This window comes from Patella vulgata, chromosome 2, assembly GCF_932274485.2.
Source record: "Patella vulgata chromosome 2, xgPatVulg1.2, whole genome shotgun sequence".
In the NCBI taxonomy this organism is placed as follows: domain Eukaryota; kingdom Metazoa; phylum Mollusca; class Gastropoda; family Patellidae; genus Patella; species Patella vulgata.
This window is the reverse complement of record NC_065880.2, coordinates 44,169,557-44,191,059: the sequence shown is the minus strand read 5'-3', so window position 1 is coordinate 44,191,059 and position 21,503 is coordinate 44,169,557. Positions and strand designations below refer to the sequence as shown.

Sequence of the window (21,503 nt, the reverse complement as noted above, 5' to 3'; positions counted from 1 at the left end):
CACTGCTAAAGACCCCTACGCGCAAGTGAATGATTGAAATAAAATTGAACCATGTGTTAGACCGGAAATGACCTAGTTTGTGTGGAGTGGACGTTAAACCCCATTTCTCTCTCTCTTAAACCCATAATTGGCAGGGGTAACAACAATATATGAAATGTGAGTATATATAAAACCCTTTTTAAATTGATATGATAATTTATTATGTATTCACAAATTATACAGATACATATTGTAACAGAGAGTAGAAATTATAAAGAAATAGCATAATCTCTAACAAATATGTTAATTATTAAATAATACTTACATTAAAAGATAAACCAAATAAATATGTATTGCATACATGTACATAATGAAAACACACATCAAATGTATATATAAACCTGTACATGTTGTTCATATTAGGTACCAGAGTAACTCTTCCATGGAGAGGGGTTTACTAGTCCACAAGTGCACTAATCCGCCGCTATATAAAAATACTATAGATATGGGTATCAAAAAAAACAGAAGGTATGATGGCTGATTGTGAAGTTAAGTTGCCGCCTCATGAAGGGCAACATTACGACATGATACAAATTAGACATCATACATTCCAAGATTTTTGATACTCATATTTATAGTATTTATTATAGCGGAGGAACTAGTGAACCTGGGAACCAGTGAGCATCCCCCCTTCCATGATATCTTGTCAACAATTTTAGATTATTTTAATAAGATAAAAAAAATATAACCAAAAATATTGAAGAAAGTTAACTGCTGGTAAAAACAATATTAAGATCCTTTAAATTCTCCTCAGTGTTAATTTGATATCAAATAATTGATGCACAAATAATTGATCTCAACATCTTTGAATTGCACATTTCCTCAACACTTATTTACATGGTAATTTCATTCATTATAATCTAGCATCTGTGGAAGTCTTTGAAGATTTACTATTCTCTCTCCGACTTACATCAGAGTTCCATAGTGGATGTAATTAAGAAGATGATCGACCGGTTATGAGCAAAACATGTGGCATGTAGAATGGTGTCATATACATGTACCAAACAATATGCACATAAAAATATAGAGGATGTCTTAACTCTTATGGAATAATTAATAATTAACAAGAAACAAAATTAATAAATAATCAACAAAAATTTAGTCTTGATAAATTTCCCCTCTCTGTGATGTACTAATAGCACAACTTTCAAAACTTAAGAGACTCATAAAATTCCTGGCAAGATAGAAATGGAAAGAATATATCAAATTATTTCTCAAATTGTATTTTGCCCTGGTGCAACTGTGTCATCCTAGTCTAGCACACTGGTCATAAATACTTATTCCTTTATATCATCTGTAAATGAAAATGTCAGTAAAATAAAAGATAAATTTTCTTCTAATGGATTTCATAAACAATATAAAACAGAATTAATCCTCGATCAAAATAAACACATTGTCGAACTGATGACTAAATGTTGAATAATATAATCTTAAAGCTAGAATTTAATTTGACTACTACTAAAAATATTATGACGTTGAGGGCCTATGTTTATTTATCTACCTCAGATTAATGATGAGCTTAAGTACATATTAATACAATCATGCCCACATCAAGATAGGTCTAACCATAATCCTACAGGATTTACAAAGAAAACTCAAAATGATAAACAGATAATAGTTGAAATGAGAATATGGTATTACTGTGCTTACCGTCATGCCACCAAAGTCACTTCTATACCATTACATTATAACTTTTTCAGGGCATTTCCAAAAAGGTTTTTTCCTCTGGGATTTTAAAAAATGCATGTAGGCTACATGTAACATAATATAACAATATTAAAAGCACATTTAAACAATGTTAGGAATAACATGATAACAAGAGGACATCAAACAGCAATTAGTGTATATACACCAGTCTGATTATAATATGTCGATCACACTTTGGTGTTGTGGTGCTTTTGTATATCACACAGAGAAAAAGTAACATGCAATAAAAATCAGATTTCAACCTTAGCAGTCATTTCTGTATAAGCATGGTATACTGTATTGTAATAGTTTTGTACTAAAGGGTCCATTATGTTATATATTTTCAACATGTTCTTTCAATAATCAGTAGTCTTGTCTATTTGATATTAATTTAAAAAGATAATATTAAATAATTCTTTAAATGCCATTTTACAGATGACAAAAACATTACACAACACAAATTTATGGATAATGACTACCTAGATTTATTCAAAGAGATGTTTCACTCATGATTCTATCGTCTTGGCTTTTCCAAATGAAAAAAAAACACCTAATAAAGTTCAAGACTTGATAAATGCATTAGCTTTGCTCTGAATAAATTAACTATTGAATTGTGCCTTGTAATTTTAACATTAAATTATTTTTTTTCTATGCATACCCTGTGTAATTATCTGTATCAGCCCATATTTAAAATCAAACACTGTAGAACATGATGTGCATAACATTTATGTGACAATATGATTGTAATACTCTTAGTACCAAATGAACAGCATCTTGTCTAATATCGTACTAATCTAGTATTAACATAAACCTATAAGATCCATGGTATTAGATAGATACAATTAATGACAAAATAGTTCTATAGTAATACTTGTCAAGTTTACATGATGAAATGTTTATTGAAGAAAGAGAAAAGATTCAGCAAGACATATATTAAGACAATTCCAGGCATCCATGGTATATATACAGTTTGATCACTTATATACTATATTCACATAACTTGCATGGTAATTATATATCACAATGTAGTTTATCTTTAAAATATATATAATATCCTTCTATATTTATAATACCACACAAGTTGTTATAAAGTTTTATTCGGTTAGCAATAATCACCTTCTGATCTCGTGTTGAACCTTGTATCGAAATATATGTTCATGTTACAATCTCGCAGATAGTCAACTACTTTAACTATTCATGCTATCTGTTGATTCTATCTTAACTATTTGTGTCATTTTGAAACGGACCTTATCATCACTGCTTTTTCATATGCGGTTAACTTTAAAAGCATTGATTTCTAGCAAATGAGGCTTGGAGTTTCTTTATAAAATTTTTGTTATTGAGGTAACAGTTTTCCTCAAGTTAGTTTTAGTATTTTAAACCTACCCCTGTCTTTGCAATTTCAGTCTTATAAATAAAGTTTTAGAAAGATACTGAGGGGAATTAAGAAAGATATTTTTGTCAAATTGTTCTTTGCACACAGCCCCATTTTTTTTTTACCAAACAACCGCGTGATCATATGATATGTTCAACATTTAGCTTATTCACTGTATTCACTGTATTGGTCATATATTAAGTGTAAAAATACCAACAAATAGTTAGGATATGTTCAGATAGCCCAGACAAATATCTCAATGCTAAATAAAATTAGCTGCAAAGTTTCAACACTACTGATTTGTCAAAACCAGACTACAATAAAACAAATTTATTTAACTAGTCTCGACTCCATTCAGCTGTAAAACCAGTTATCCATTATTTACACATATTAGGTATTTTATGCATCTCATTGTTATTGTATAGGTAGTGTATCCACTTCACCCATTTCTGTTTGAGTTTGATCATCTGAGGAATATGTTAATTTGAATTTTAAACGGACCTTTTCCTGGAAAGAAAATCAAAACAATACATTTCACTGACAACTTAAAAGAAAAGAATTATATTTTTTTCAAAATGGAATTAGCATGGGCTAAAAAAAAAGAAGAAAGAAATCAAAGATGTAATCAGATTCTTATTGAGGCTGCAGTAAAATTTCATTGAAGCTGATAACATTTCATAAAAGCTGATGACTCAAAATGCACTGGGTAATGCTATTACTAACAAAAACAGGAATTTCATTGGGCGACAAACCTGACTGATAATTATCAAGCTCAGAGGAAGATGAAAGGGTAGAGAGTGAATTACACCCACTATATTAAGAAATAACACTTATTAGTATGGATACAATGACTTGGTTTACTACAAGTTTCCACAAGACTTCACAAGTCGTTTTCAAGGCAATACCTTTATATCATAAATCAATTGGTAAATGCTTCACAAGGGTTATATAAGTTAAGACAACAGAGTAGCAGTAATATTTAACAAAACATTACACATGTGGTAGATTTCTTTTTTTATATTGAATATAGGAATCATATTTAAGATGTCTTCCTTCAAGCATAACATGATTATCTGTTTGACCCTCTAAATTTTGGACAAATCAATTTATAGATTCAAATAGCCAAATAAGCCATAATAGATTATACAAGTTAATTATCACAGAAAGTCAACCACTGTGACTGCATGCATTACTCATGTATTACCTAGGCAACAACAGCGGTTGACTTGACACAGTAACTGATTTAAAAGTTTAATAAATACTTTGGTAATACTCTACCTTTTTAGGATTAGCTAGTAACATAATTTGTGTTATGGCTGTCGGAGGAAGTATAGGATTATATGCTGGTAATGTATTAGCAGATGGTGGCTGTAGTTTAACTTTCATTACCTACAATTATAATTTAGTTTCATTGTTTTAACATGTAAACTCTGAGCTATCTTAAGGGCGATCACATCTTGTAGGAGAGGGGGATTTTATGTAATAATAATTCACTTAGGAATATTCCCCGCTAGTAACATAAAAGTGGTCTGAAATACCCCAATTCCAAAGGAGTTACTTCCCTTGATGTAGCCTGTAAGGTTGGCTAGAGTAGCCTTCCCTTAGATAGAGATCATGGGGATGCTCGATTGAACGTTCCAAAATTGAATTCTCTCAAACCAAAAAATACAGACAATCGAGTGAAAAGGGGAATTTCGAGCTACAACGCATGGGCCGTCTGAATAAGAATGTACCTCAACCAACCATGACAGCCGAACCACATTTGTTGTGTCTAATTACGTTCCGATCGACTCACACCACCTTCATAGTCGGGACTGACAGAACTGTGACAGGACCTAATTCGGCGTCACTCGATTGTAATTCTGTCAATTCGGGACGTTCCGGACAGACAATTGAGCATCCCCTATGGCTGAATACAAAGTTAACATGTGCGCTTATTAATCTAATCCCCCCTACTGATCCAAATGGCCATCCAGGCTATTCTGCATTACATATTTTTTTTTTATTTCAATAAATAGGGTGACCCATGTACTCACAGAAATACAGTCCACCGCTGATAGTTCGAGACTACCACTGAAGCGTGCACATTCGCCGTGCCGAGACCAACTTTCTGACAGTATGATACTATAAATAGCCATAGCACTTGCAATTCTCTACAAATCTATCAACTATTACAGCCGTAAAAAATTTATTGTTGACGATTTTGAATAGCAGTAAAATTAAGCTTCTTGGTTATTACAGCAGATTTAGAAATTACGTTCGTTTCATTTTTTAAATCGCTTTATCATTAACTGTACCGTTAAGAGCGGCATTTTTTGGTTTAGTACAAATAATATCTCTGAATCACTCGGGTTAGACAGGAACATGATACTAGCAGTAGTTTCATTTTACTTTTAAAAGCTTCTTAAAACGATTGTTGAGCTACCTAACGTGCTTATTTCTAAATTCAATTTCTTGTTCTAGCTTTCTGTTATGTTTCGTAAAAAAGTAGTCTTGATTATCCCGACCTGTCAATCAGACGTAGAATGGTCGATAGACTGGTTAAGCGAGACTAATTTCAAAACAAGGGCACATAACCTAACTTTTACTCAAAAGTGTCTGGATGTTATGGACGACTCTTGGAACCAGTTTTCAGTCTATTATTTATACATGATTAATGGTCATAGCTTATTAACTACAACATGATCGTTTATTTAGTGACTATAATTGTGTGAAACTGATTTGAGGCTTGGCATATATATCAATATTGTGGCGTAATTGTCGAGATATATGGAGATATTTATTTATGGTGGGTCACCCTACAATAAAGAAAATAGTCTGTGAATAGGTATAATTAAAGAGATCAAATTTAACTTCCACTCAAAACTAACTTGGTCTTTGAAAGTAACAATAATTCTCTTTAGAATGTACAAATCTGGGATGGAACCTATTATCTACAGTGCACTTGTTAGATCACTCGGCCATCTCATATGACATACATTTAACTAACCTTTGGTACTGCAGCTTGAAAAACATAATTTCTAATAGGACTTGAACTGGTACTAAGAGTGGATATCACCATTACTGAAACATCAGGTCGAGGACGATCTTTTCCAATATGGATGAGGATTTTTAAATTGTTTTTATCTAGTACTGTAACTGGTTGATGTTCACCTATTAACAAACAAAATTGAAGTTGAATACATGAAAATACAAATAAACCAAATAAAAGAATTGGTACCTCTTTGATTTTGCATGAGAAAAATTTGAATAGATTTGACATTCTCCAAAATTTTTCTCCTAAGATTTAATCAGACTGGCTGTTCTCAAAACTCCTTCTCCAAGATTTGATCAGATTGGTTGGTCTAAGATTTCATCCTCTAAATTTTGTCTTGTGACATTTGATCAGGTCAGGTGCTCTGAAAATTGGGGGCTCTTGAATTTTATTCAAAAAGATATAATCACATTATGCACTCTCAAAATTATATAACCACTGTTGAGATACAGCCAATGGCTCTAAGATATGAACAATTCATTACAAAATGTCTTAATCTTATTGGATGATGTAAATATTATTGGATAATGTAAATTAATATACCATAAACAACTAAAAGAAAGGTTACCATGCAAAATAATATACGCCCATATTAACTACATCGAGCAGTCCACAAAACTTGTAACATATTTATTCTTTATGTAGGTAATGGGGGCATTGTAAAGACACTTAAAACTGATCAAGAATAACAACCCATGAAGTAATAATCAGAAATAATTAAAATTTAAAGGGGCATTATGGAAGATTAGATAAAGAGCTGGCAGTTCTCAATATAATAGTTAAAAACTAGATAATGTAAAGGGAATATGCTGAAAATTTCAGTCAAATTGCTCCACTCTGAACCGAGGTATTAGCGTTTGAATTTTAGGCCTAGCATTGATCATCATTACTAAAGTCGGTACGATAAAAAACAGTCTTGATTATCCATTTTTGGATTAAATCATCAATGAGCGTTGAGCAGCAAATCAGATTCAAATCCAGTGAAAATCTGACACATAAGATGGCATCGAGAGTTGATTATGGTCTTTCCATGTTAATAAATGTTTAATTAATAGTTTATATAACATTTCAGGCCCAAAGAAAGACCTGCAATAGGCAGATTTAGCTCTTGCATAATGTATGTTTAATTGACATCCAATATTACCATTTATCATACAAAATATGTACTGGTAATCAAATAGTCAGAAAACCAATAGACTTCATTGTCTCCTGAATAAAAAGGCTGTATATAATTTTCAGTCTTTTAATAACTTTAGCCTTAATACAAAAAACATAATATGGAACACAATTACTATTTTATTTAAAGCGACGTTTCGTTGAGGGTTCTCTCAACGTTTTCAAGCAAATGATGATAAAACTTTAGCCTTGTGTATAATTTTCAGTCTTTAATAACTTCAGCCTGTAGTGTGCATAAATTTTTTCAAATTGATCAACAACCCTCAGAAATTATCATAAATCATAAGTCAATCGGTTATAACTTTAGTCTCTAGAGGAGCATCAAATATAAGGGCCATTACCCCAACAGTAATTATGAGAAATTGTTCAAAAATCAATTGGCTTCTCATCTTGGGAATATAAAAACTGTGTATAATTTTGAAGTCAATTGTGGACCACATCGTACAACCACATTTCAATGGTCTCATACAAAAATCAAAAAAGTTTAAAATTTACTATTAGTAAAGGTGTAAAACAAGAAAAATGTCAGCAGCCATGAGATGTGGTGACCCATAGTTACCAATTTTTAAAATATTTTAACCTAGATTTCATATATACAAAACCTGTTTCAAATTATTTGAATGAGTAATTAATTTACCTGGTTTAATTGACTCTAGTGGAACAAATATATCTGTTAGAGGTTGTATTTCAACTGTTTTAGATGGTGAACCCATAGTAAGACCATTAGTTGTTGCTGTTCCGCTAAAAGAAGTAACTGGGTTTGATAAATCCAGCAAAGATGGCTGAGGCTGAGATTGTGACGATGTTGTGGTTTTTAAGTTCGATAATTGGTTGAGGGTCATATTTGAGGTTCCGCTGGAAATAAGATAATTATTTTGAGTTACGGGACCACTTTAATTAGAGAGAATACCCAATTGAACATGCCAGAATTGAATTCTCAGTAAAAATAGAGCAGAACATAAGAATAAAATACCGCCATACATCATGATTCTCTACTCACACCAGAACAGTGACAGAAATTGATTCTGTGGCACCTGATTGAAATTCTATCAATTGGGAATATTCCTGTTATGATTATTACAAAATATTGACAATGTGCCATCTTTATTTACCTTTTATTAATATCATTATTTCTATTATCATTTTTTTGAATACTGATAAAATTCACATCTCAAATTAAAAGATTCATTCTTCAAAGTAATATGAAGTTACCCTTTCTGTGTTGTTGTCAGTTCTTTGTTGCCCAAATTTTGTTGAAGTAAACTTTGACCTATCATATCTAAATCCGGCATCACTGGTTTCTGTTGATCTGTTTTTTGAGGTTGCGAGGACAGTTGTGTTGATGTATTCATAGAAGCAAATGGTGATGGAAATCTTTGCAGCCCCATCGATGCTTAAATTAAATTAAGAAAACAATTTGTCATGTCAATGACACACATAATTTTCTGAACAAATTCACCAAACTAAAAATATATACTCAGCCAAATTAAAAACTTGACACTCAGGATTTTTGGGACTAGATTTTTAATATTTGGTTTAAGGCAACTATTTTAGTGTTATGTTGTGCACAGACGACCTTGCCATCAACAGAAAGCAAGAACACGTCTCGCCAAAAGTCCTTGACATTGATGACGTTCGTGATGTCACAGTACCCCCCAAAATGAAATTCACAGACTTTGAGAACAATTGGAATAAAGTGTTTAGTAACGGTTGTGGCATCCTCTAGCGTCTCGTACTGCCACACAACGTCTTCTCATGGATCTCAGAACATTAGTAAACACTACCCGAGGAAGACGTCGCCACTGCTCAGCAAGAGCATGTTGAAGGTCCTGCAACGTCAGTGGTGGATTCACTTGCTGACGAACACGTCGACCCAGTTCGTCCCAGATGTGTTCAATAGGATTAAGGTTGGGGCTAAGCGACGGCCAATCCAGGACTTGGACACCGGCATTTCTTAAAAAGTTCTGGGTAGCAATTGCTGTATGGGGTCGAGCATTGTCTTGTTGAAACGTTAGTCCAGGCCCATGTCTCTGCATAAATGGAAGAAGAACAGGTTGCAAAATCTGATCCCTGTACTGGACAGCATTTAACTTCCCTTGGACAACAACACAAAATGCACAAAATGAACCCCAAACCATGACGCTGCCGCCACCAAATTGGTCAACTTCTCTGACGCATACTTGAGCGTAACGTTCACCTCGTCTGCGGTACACTCGGACCCTGCCATCGGCAAATCTCAAAGTGAATCGAGATTCGTCACTAAAGACAACCGAATTCCACTGTCTTTGAGTAAATCTTATGTGTCTTGTGGCTCACACAAGTCGATTACGGCGATGAAGAGGTGTCAATATTGGTCCATTATAGGGCCTCCGAGCTCAAAGACCAGCAGCCTGCAAGCGATATCGAACAGTTTGTGCAGTTACCCTTCCACCAAACATCTCTCTACTTGTGGAGGTTGCAGTGACAAATCTGTTTCTAAGATGATGTAATCGTATTGCTTGATCTTCCTGGAGTGACGTCACACGTGGCGCTCCCGCCCTTGGGCGGTCGGCAATAGTTCCAGTTTGAAGCACTCTCATTCTAAGATTAATTAGTGTCTGGCGTGAACAATTAAAGGCTCATGCAACAGTGACCACAGACTGACCAGCATAGAGCCTACCTATAGCACGTAGACATTCTACATTTGAAAGGCGCTGCATTTTCTAACAAAGATGAAAATAACAATTTTAATTTGTTTTTCCAGTTCAAGTTACGTGTGCGTGTTCAGTTTAAGCAAACTTGCATTGATTGACCTCACAAGTTTGTGTTTGCACGTGTTTTTCAGGTTTTTCATTTTTATACCCTCAAAAGTCACGTGATCCATGTGACTTTACAATTTTATGAAATTAAAGGCTTCTTACTACTTACTATCGTTAGAAACACTTTAAAATTTATTTGACTTACAGAAAAAAAAGTTTGTTGGAATTCATCAGTGTCAAGTTTTTAATTTGGCTGAGTATAGTATTTAAATTAACCCATCAGCTCCTGAGTTACATTTCAAGTTTCAATTCATGAGTTAGCCAGGGTTGTAAAGTGTTTGTGAAGGAGTTGAAAAATATTACAATAACTTGTCAAGTGTTGATAATTAAGCTTATTTAGAAAATTTGTTATCCTAAGGTCGTTTTGATGTGATAATGCCTATTCATGTAATTAAGGAATGCAATAATTTATGACAGCATGTACTGTTCAAATTTAGCAAAATCATTTTATGAATGAATGTTGTTTATCTTTGGAGCATTTAATAATTAGATTTACATGTCTTCAATATTAAGTCATGCTACTTACGATTTTGGACTGGAGCACCAAATGCTGGTCTCTGTTGTTGATTTTGTTGCTGATGTGCCATCATTGCCGGTTGATTTAATGGAGAAAACATCCCCATAGCTAATGTAGGATTAGTATTAAATAATGACTGACTAGTATTCACAGTAGTTTGTGGAATGGTTGGCTGTAAATAACAAACATCAACATTTAGTATAAAACATACATTTGAAAAATTGAATAGAGTTTTTTTTAGCTATTAGTAGTTAGGGACAGATGTTCTGTTCAGAGCCTAAAATAACATGCCTTGGAGCACGAACATGCTTCGAAATGAAACATCCGTGCTTCGAAAAAAAAAGACAACCATGCTTTGAAAGAATTGGTGTAGTGCTTTGAAAAAAAAGGTGTAGTGCTCTGAAAAAAAAGGTGTAGTGCTCTGAAAAAGTTTAAGGTAGTGATGCCTCCTGACCCCTAATGGATTCACTTCCTAAGGAGACTTTAAAAGACAATAATCAGACTTGTTTTTATTTTGTACCCTTGTTTCAGATGTAATTCAAATATAATTGTAACAAAAGTGTTTTTTTATCATCCTAGTGCTGAGTTTTCATGCAAAAAATGCTGCACATATCCAAATAAACTCCTATGTAAACTGTGCCAGAATAGTCCACAGATGCCGTTTTTTTCAGCTCCGCAAACACAGAATCAGTGCTACGAGAATTTAACCTTATCTTAGGCCCTGGTTCTGCTTGAGATAAGGTTATCCTGCCTGATACAATTTAAGAAGCTCGCAAATATTGTTTATAGTTTTGTATACTTACTGGAACTGCAGGTGGCTGGGCAGCCATATTAAATATATCATTTAATTCACTCATTGCAGAACTGTTACTATTTGCTGCTTTATCATCACTACTTCCAGAAATTCCTAATGATATAAATTATTACAATCCAGTCAAAAAATTAGGAAATCGCTGCTATAGTAAATAAAGTAATATTATTTTAAAGTCCCGATACACCATTCCTAAGCAATAGGAATCACTAATTGGAATATCAATCTAAAAATGGTTCAATTCCATTCAGTATTTACAAAGATATGTGAAATTGAAATTTCATTGATTATGCTTCTCGTTATGCATAAGCACACCTCCAATACGTGGTCCACTAAAATTTAATGATAGGCCTGTTTTATATCCGATTGCTTTTGTTTTCTGAATTAAATGTTAAATATTCAATTGGAGGGCATATTAACGTGGATTAAGCCATGAGAAATTCGATATTTTAGCGACAAATGCCAATGGTGCAAAGGGACTTTTAAAAAATTCAAATATATAGGAAGCCTATAAATAAAGTTGCTGTGAATTTTATTTTATTTAAGATGTAATATGACCATCACAATGTCCGTCCATTTCAAACTTTATGATTATATGGACCATAAATTCATGATGAAACCTGTGTAATAACATCCACCAACTGTGTCATACATTCATGTGTAATATTACACAAGTTAATAAAAATTACTGTCTGTTTAGAAAGTTTTCTATGTCTGAATCTGATAATGAAATCTAGAAAAAAAACTTCTACTAAGCTCTAAAAATATTGGGCTTCATTTGAGGGATTTTGAATCCTATGGAAACTACTAAATTGTGTGAAAGTTGAATCATCAAGAAATGGTTTAGTAACATTCTGCAAATGATAAAAACATGCGCTCCCAATAAGTGTTGGGTAAAATCTTTTTATAGTCTTGTTTTAATCTTAATGATTTATCCAAAATGGGAAATAATATATACTTATGATATCTGGCTTTTGTTTTCTCAATTAAATTCTGAATAATCAATTTGATAATATTTGTGAATTTAGTCGTGACAATTATCCCCCAACATTGATCGCATTTTAGTGTGGAATAAGCCGTGAAAAATGTTGTATTTGAAATACATCTCAAAATGAATACAAATAGTTTGGGTTTTTTCAATTAGATTTAAAGTTAGAAAACTTTTGAAACAAACATTAATATACTATTTTTACCCCAAGCTTCAAACTGATCTTCTAACATGGCTGCTGAGGATGTGTTCTGGGCAGTATGGGTAGGTGTTGATTTGGAGGGGTCATTGTTCAGGTCCAAAAGTGAAGAGACATCAGCTATACAAGAAAAATCATGTTATATTAATATGCAAATAAAAGCATAAAACTGGAAATAAATTTGTCTTGGCAAATCTATATCTCTATGACCTATTAACTATAGATTAAAGTATTCATCTGATTTGAGGCATAGATTCGCTAGAATAACATCTTTGTTTTAGTTCAAAGATGGAAGTATCACTTTTGGTCTATGCACAAATTTAATAGATTTCCAATTCTGCTATAAAATAAATGTAATATTGACAGCCAAACTTTCTCATATCAGAATTAAAGATTAGTAAAAGATCTAATAATAAATATACTAAGAGAGGAAATATAATAACTTTAGATTATAAAGAAGCAGTAGCACTTGATTGATCAGAAAATAAAAAAAAGATTGTGAGTATTTAAATTCGATTGAAATATATATCCATTACCAGTCACATACATTATAGTGGTTTACAAGAAGTTCAAAAGAAATGCTTTTGAATATTGCATTATACAAAATTAATTACATTTATCTTAAAATTAATACTGCCTCTTTATAGGTGTATTTACACCTGAAAAATTTGGTTGCATGTTTTCTAACAACATAAAATATACTAAAAACTGTTTTTACCAGGTGATTTCCCACAGATATTAAAACCTTCTAATTAAAAAAAAAACTGTATATATTACTAACCTCGTTCATCTCTTACTCCTTCAACTTTTGTTTTATAGAGAGACATAACCTTCATTACACTATCATTAGCTTGTAATATATCATCTGTAAATAATAATAATACATATATTTAACCTTTAATCTTTTAAAACCAGTTTATTACCTGTAGACCATCTGCTCCATTGCACATTGTGCAATTGTGTTTGTATTTATTTATTGATTCAATTTCCATCCAACATATGTTGCCTCTGTTATTTTTTGTGTATTTCAAGTCAGATTTGCATGCTTTTGGGGATTATTTTTCTCCAACAGTACTGACGAGATATGCAGCTTGGCAGGTAGGAATTTCATTTAATAAGTTAGCAAATTTACAAATACAATTGAAAACAATAATGTAAGAAACAGAAGTATCTTGAAGTCCCATCAATTAGCAAATTAAACTCACTGATTCCATCATTATCTTTCTCATCTGTATCACTTGCCAGTCGAAACAGATTTGGACGTAATTTTTCTAAACTTTCATATAATTCCTGAAAAACATTTCATCTCAATATAAAATAATGTTGTTGTTCTAAAAATAGCAGCTCTCAAAATCTACATTTTGCATATCCCCAAAACAAGTTATATTGATGGATATAAATAATTTATGTATGTCAAATCTCAGTGGTATTTGGTATATAACAACATTTTCCAAAATAAATGTTATAAATAACAGAATTAAAACCACACACAATCAATCTTAAATTCTTTTATTATTAAAAATCATTTTGGTCTAAAATTATTCAAAATAATTATTTTTAACATTAGTTTGTACTGATATCATCCAGCCATCTTTTTGTGTCTTAAAACAAATATAGTACTTCAGCAATCTTATTTGTACAAGTCATTCTTAGTATAGGTCATGTACTCAGATGGAGAGCAGTTGTCCTAGACCCACTCAGATGTACTTAACTACATAAATACCAAAGACTTTACATAAATATCTACCATATTGGTTTACTTTTGAGGTTTATATAAACGAACTGGCTTGTTCTGCCTTTAACAAATTTCTGTAACACTGGGTTTCAATACAAATAGCATAGTATTCACTGGTATGAAAAAGTTTGAAATCTGCTAACTGAATTATACCAGGTTTTCTAGGGTATAAATATCTATCTCATCTGTGTAAAGCTGTGGTCAATAAGAAAGATATAGAGTTTTTACCTTCATCATCTCTTTATCAACACTTGCAGAACTCTGTGAACTATAATTTTGTATCATTTCTTGTAATAACTGAACATTATTACCAATTGTTTGTAACTCATTGATTCTCTTTGAAATCTTTTCAGATTTTATAACATCCTGAAATATAAATAAAAAGTATGTATAAAGTACAAATTCCAGTAACTCAAATACCTACTAAGAACAGATTAGGAGTACTCATAATAACACAACTTTATGGATTCAGTACTTCTTAATTTAGTACCTGCATCCAGGTATCTTTAATAAGCAATCATTATTTACAGCTGTGTATTTATTTTGTAACTGATACACTTTAAAATGTACTATTAGAGATTTAAAATACAAAATATATTATTAATTACAAATACATGCAATGCAATTAAAGTACCAGTACGTACTTCCTTCACCATGTTTTTGATCAGTCTGTTGGCAGCCTGTAAATCCTCTGGATTCTTACTTTTTAAGAGACGATTTAGCATCTAAAAATATAAATCATAGAAAATATTCTTAATTCATTAGAATTCAGTATCTTTAGTAAAGATAGAATAATATACTATGTACTAATTGTATATTGTGATATTACTACTTTTTCTCATGATATTAATATCATTAATGGCTGTATTAGATTTTAGCAAACAAACCTTAGCCTTTTCTTCATCTTCAAAATCAGCTCTTCTAGGTTTGGCTGGTGCTGCATAGGTAATTTGCTGGAAAATAACAATTTCATATTAATGAATATTAATAATAGCTCAAATAATATTTATGTAAAGTTATGCTATCTAAAAGATAGTTTGAGAAACTAGGTTAAAACATTAATCAAAACTTGAATCAATATCAGTAAACAGTTATTTCTAACCAAGTTGTAGTGATGAAGCGATATGGACATCAGTTATCTTGAGAAAAAGTGTGTTTAGGAATATATATGCAAGCAGCAAGACAGACAAATATCTTAAGCATAAACACAGAATTTAACACAGTTTTTAAACTTAAATTTCATACATTTCAGGGTGGTAGAATTAGAAAATATACATAACACATATCACTACAGAATTGAATAAAGAATTAGAATTATATTATACATACCTTGTCGATGTAAGATGGATCTGCTTTAACTATACCTTGACTTTTTAACATACTATAGGCTTCAGCTATTTTAGCCTCTTGTGGTAAACCAAGCTTCCAACTATATAATATTTCTATACATTTTTTCTTGATCTTTTCAGAAGTTCGATTTCCCAGATACTATTATCAAAACAATATTATGAATTAAATTGTTATCAGAAATACAATATTATAGTATCTTTCACTACCAAGCCAGTTTCTTTATATGAGTGTCAGTGTTCATATCAAATACTGATTTTACTATTCAAATATTCAATTCAAAGGCCCAATTTTGGGATCATTTTTAAATTCCTAAAATGTTGTTCATACAATTCAATGATGTTTCCTTTTCATTTATTTGATTAGGTGATTTCAATGAATCAATGTCAATTAATATTTCTTATTCGTGACAATAAACTGATCAAATTCCTTTAGGTTAAATTACCAGCATCAACTAACAAACCATCACTCTCAATTAGTGTTGAAAATCAGATCGAGATTTGTGATCCGAATACATTTGTTGGCTATCCCAATACGTGAAATTCCATCAAAAGTCCCTATACCGGTACTCATAATTTCTTAGTTGTTTCAATGTTTATGAGTGTCTGTGTATGCCGAGTATGAAATCGTACTTTCGATTTGCAAATTGTTTGAGCCGCGAAGAAAAAACGTGCCTACCTTTAGCCGTAATTATTAAGACTATCTATGACATCCCAAAAAATCAATGAGGTGAAGGAATTTGTATAGTATAACTACTCATGTTATCCGCACCCTCCCACTTATCATTTTGCTCAATCAACACGAATGAAAAAAATAAAAACATGTGCCATTTATTCCGCCAAGGTCGTTTGCCTCATTCTGATTATCTACTACTATTGAACCAATCAGTGAGTGGGAATATACGTGACCTACGGGAAGTCAAAACACGGTCTAAACTCGTATGCCGTAAACTAGCGCAGGGAATGAATGAATTTTTTTTTTTCTATTTAGACTACTGTTTTCGTTGCACTGCAATGACAGCATTAATAATTTTATTAGTTACTATCACTAAATAATGCATAATGTTGACATTTATACTCAAGAGCTGCGTACGTGATCAATTGCATACGTGATAACCCTTATTTTGTATCCGTTAACGAATATCCGTATAGTAGTTTCATCACTACTCTCAATTAGCGTGAAAATCTATTCAAATTTATATATTTGTGTGAACAGTCAGCCTGAATTCAAATACAGTTTATAAATGAAGCCCCAGTAGTGAACCATCAAATCAGTGTTATAAAAATACATGAAGCGCTTTTGCCAGACAATTTTTACTATAATTATTTTCAATTTCTGTAATTCTACAACCGTCAATGAAAAAAATCTAACCTTTGGAGAAATAACTTTTATCACTTCATTCAGGAATCGAAACTTTCCAATCTCTTGATGAAAATATTGTCCACAGTTCCGAACACATGCTTCTAAAGTCTGCAAATAAAACAGAATTATCCTGGTAAAGCTGTTTGATAAAATTAAACTCCTATTCTATAGACATTAGATATCAGAATTTCATGAAAATAAATCCAAATGAATTCTTGAGGAGACTTACATACATGTGCATTGAAATTTATGTAAATCGGGGGATATAAGTGCATTGGGGGACAAGTGTATTTTTGCAACATTCTGAATAGAAGTTACATGTAATGTAATAACAGGCTTAATTACATGTATCCTTCACTGTAGTTACATTTTTCAACTTACAGCTAAAGCATATTCTGCTTCTCTTTCTTGTGGAGACTGAATTTTGTGAGCCAGAAGTCGAACAGATATCTGTGGTCCTTCTAACTCTTTATTTACTTGTTCACAAAATGCCATCACATGATCCATGTCCAGTTCTCTAACAGCTGGATTAGTAGCTCTGTCTGTAAAATAAATCAATCACTATATTTGTATTGTCTATATTTATATTCATAACAGATGAGCATGATGCCTGGCTTCCACTTCAAAATTATGGTATACTCCAGTCAGTCCACTAAGTTTTCAGCAGTCGTATGATTACTATAAACCAACTACCGGTATGTAATTATCTAGTCTGAATCTTGTGTCCTAGCCTCTGGTAACTGTTTTCATAAGATGTCAGTACATTACACAGCCAAATAATAACCCCACATATTTGAAAAGCAAAATCTTTGCTTAATTCTGACATATCGGACCAGTTTGATGACGGTTTGGACTTACTTGACGTCTTTTCGAACTCAGTCTATAGCAATGTTTTGGACTCAGTTTCAGACTGGGATGAATAATTAAAAGACTGTTGAAAATTTATGTAATATATTAGTAACAGCTGTTTTGTTGGAGGGGGGGGGGGGGGGTCTGTGAGGCTGATAGTTGTCATATGTTTATTTAATTGATCGGCAATTGGTGAGACCGCTATAAAAAGATTAACACTGCTAGTTCTCTTTTGTAATGATCGTCCCACATCATCATTTGTAATATTTGTAAGACTTTTCTTTGTACGCACTACTTTATCAATTGGTACTGCCATAATTTATGGCATGCTTATCGAGGAATGCATGTCAATGTGCACCTTAATGGATTATCATTAAAAATTTCTAGGTACATGTACTTGTACAAACAGTGCATGTCATGTAAATATTTACTTTTCTTTTTGTGTAGGTAGGTCATTTTGAAATAAATTCATCAGCATATTATTATTTTTTAAAAAATATATTACTTTTACAGGAAACAATGATTATCAAAGAACCGTAAGTGCAACTAATGTTTTATCGTTTGGTGGAGCCTTTTAAAAACCATGTGTTTCATTTTAATATTTTCTTTCGTGCTTTGAATAAATTGGCATATTTCTAATGAATTCATCAGCTACTTTTTTATATACATAGTACAGATATAAAGAAATAAACATCCAACAGTGGAAATTTTGCCGTTCCTTAAGAGGTCTATAAGGTGCATGATCCACGACTCCACATGCTGTACTTGATGGCGGGCGGTAAATTTTACCTGCATGTTACTTTTATAAAATCGTTTTTGGCTTATTATAAATTGGTGTTCAGTTCAGCCTTTCTTTTCAACTTATTCCAAAAATGCCACCTACCCGAGTCCGAAATATCAAGGCCATATTTTTTGAGTCCGAAAGGTCATAAGTCTGAAGTGAAATATTCCGGGACAGAAATGTCATATAATCTTATCCTTACATGCAGTTTATCGAAGTGCAATTCATGTACGAATAATACATAACTATATTCAAAATGGGATTAGGTTATCAATAACATCCAGCATTATCAAGTGTTTTCTGTAACATGGCCTTGACCCACGACTTTAGCCCATTTACCTTTTCTGAAGGACGTCGTTTTTGCTTTCACCTCAAGTATTAACCTTGATAATACAGTAAGAAATAGGGCCACGGCAAGCATAAAGGCAAAGGCCCCCCCCCCCCCCGAGATCGATGGGAGGTTTGGATTCAAGGCCACACTTGGTTAGCGTTGACTACTGGAGGTCACCCCGACCTTTCATACTGACCACGCCCATTGACTTCTTTTCGAACACAGGCCCTCTGCATTTGACCGTTTTCTGACCGAGCAGTGTGCGACAGGGCCAAGGTAAACGTTGATGGTTCAAACCACGATGATGGCCTTTAAAATGGTTACGGGGTCAAGGTCAAATGTCCTAAAACTGAGTTTGAAAAGTTTGCATTCAGTTTTCTGCAACATGACCATGACCTACAACTTTGACCAAATCATCTTTTCTTAAGGGCATCTTCTCTGCTTTCACCCCGGACATTAACCCCGATAATACAGCAAGAAATAGGGGCGCAGCACTTATAAGCGCAAAGGTCCCGAACTTGATGGAAAATTTGAAGTCAGGGTCAGCGTCAGGTCACGGCGATATTCACACGTAAAGGCCAATCCATCTGGTCAACGCCAAATAGTATTTTATAGAAATTGGTGACTTAGCGCAAAATTTAAAATATACGAAAATTATTATTAAATTTTATGAACTGCAGTGTTAGGCAGCTAGCGCAGTGTGTCAGAATCCGTCTTAGTGTCTTGTTATTCGAGTTTAAATCGTCAACAAAGAAAATGGCGACGAACGGATGAACTTCTCTCCCGTTAGAAATTAAAAGGTCGGTAAAATAAACAGTCATTGATCGATTCGGCTGAAATTTGGTTTGCGGTCATTGCTAGTCATCCTTAACATCCCCTGAAAATTTCAAGTCTCTACAACAACGAGAACTGGTAGAGGTGCGAAAGTGCAATAACGCCATCATAATGATCATACAGCCTACTAGTACTATTCAACTAACCCATATTCAGAGGTGAAGATCGAAACAGTTGGAAAGTTTAGCCTAATATATATCTTAAAAAGACAATACCCACTGTCTAATTTGTACAACAGTATTATGATGATATTTATTAGTATTCTGCATTACTGATATAGACAAAAGTCATAAAAAGGTTTAGGAAATCAAACCTAGCCTAGGTCAAAAAATAAAAAAATTACCGGTAATGATCGTTGGCTATATTGAGTTAATTGAGTACCATATTCTTTATATATAAGGAATTATCAAATTATTGAAGAAAAGAAAATAAATTATCATTTAGGAAATAAAAGGTTGTAAGAGCTTTAGGGATTTAGACAATTATCATGAAATAATTATGTAACAATTTGTACACCATAATTTGTTAAAAATGTGGCAAAATCATGTGATTACTTTCCTTTCTTGCAATGTCAGTCAACTCAAAAACAAGACATGCATTTGCAAATGATATATAATTATCGAGTGAGAATATATTCAGCAAAATGGTATCGTTTTGTGTTTTAGTTCCGTCTTCTTCCTCGATAAAAATATACTTACTGAGAAGGTTTTCGAGAGAATCTTCTTGGTCGGCCATGATGGATAGTCGCGTCAATAATATCGCGAGAAATTACGATAGTCATAACAAGATTAGGGGGCGTGTCATAAAATTTTCTCATCTTTTCGTTCGTGCAAGGGAAACAACTCTTTAAATGCGGCGGGGGCCACATGGAATAAGGCTACTCCTTATTGCGTCCAACCTTCAAGTCAACAAAGTAAAAAAATCTGGAAGGGATTTGACTATCTCAGTTTTTTTCCCCCAAGCGTTGAATGAATCATATAGCTAATAACTTTTTCGTTTAATTTGTTGTTTATAAGTTAGTTTTCGTTATTAAATACCGCATGTTTATCTTTAGCCATTCATTCAGGTCCCCATACATGTACTTCCAAATCGGTGTGTAAAAACTGTGTTTGTATTTTTAAGCTATCATATTTCATATGAAAGCTTATAAGCTTTCATATGAAATATATTGTTTTTTGTTAAGATCACTATTATCTTATTTTATTTTTTTTATTTTTTTTTTTATTTTTTTTTTTTACCGCATGTTTATCTTCAGCCATTCATTCAGGTCCCCATACTTCCAAATCGGTTTGTTTAGATATATAATCATATTTCATATGGAAGCTTATTGTTTTTGTTAAAGGGACAATAACACTCTTGCTGGCTTGACAGCTCCAGAAAATAAAAAAAATAGCCTCATTCTAAATACTAGATGTGTTAGTGTCCTACCTGTTGTGTAAATTATCCATTAAATCCTATTTTACTTGTCCAGAGGGTTCAAAAATATTTTTAAATCCAAGTCACATTTGAAAAGCTTTACGTCTGGCTTTTCAAATCATTTAGTTGAATTGTTCCAATTTTTTAAATTAGGTGTGTTAAGATGAAATTTGTATCATCAATTAATTGGAATATTGTAAAATAGTGCAATTTGTTGACCAGAAT

General features: G+C 32.6%; 1 protein-coding gene across 2 annotated transcripts; it reads right to left on the bottom strand.

Moving 5' to 3' along the window:
- Positions 1-175: 175 nt before the first annotated feature.
- On the bottom strand, positions 176-20,613 carry LOC126810487 (ADP-ribosylation factor-binding protein GGA1). Of its 2 annotated transcripts, XM_050535577.1 has the most exons (17): positions 20,561-20,613; positions 17,449-17,609; positions 17,077-17,175; positions 15,688-15,846; positions 15,246-15,311; positions 15,003-15,083; positions 14,587-14,724; positions 13,829-13,913; positions 13,405-13,488; positions 12,630-12,743; positions 11,429-11,532; positions 10,635-10,797; positions 8,523-8,703; positions 7,948-8,165; positions 6,090-6,253; positions 4,379-4,489; positions 176-3,607 (listed from the first exon to the last, which is right to left on the bottom strand). In XM_050535577.1, exons 1-17 carry the CDS (start codon positions 20,595-20,597, stop codon positions 3,515-3,517), a joined length of 2,058 nt encoding a protein of 685 aa, XP_050391534.1. In that variant the 5' UTR covers positions 20,598-20,613; the 3' UTR covers positions 176-3,514. The 2 variants fall into 2 exon arrangements, with proteins under 2 accessions (XP_050391534.1, XP_055954737.1); XM_056098762.1 differs by lacking the exon at positions 12,630-12,743.
- Between the last annotated feature and the right edge of the window lie 890 nt (positions 20,614-21,503).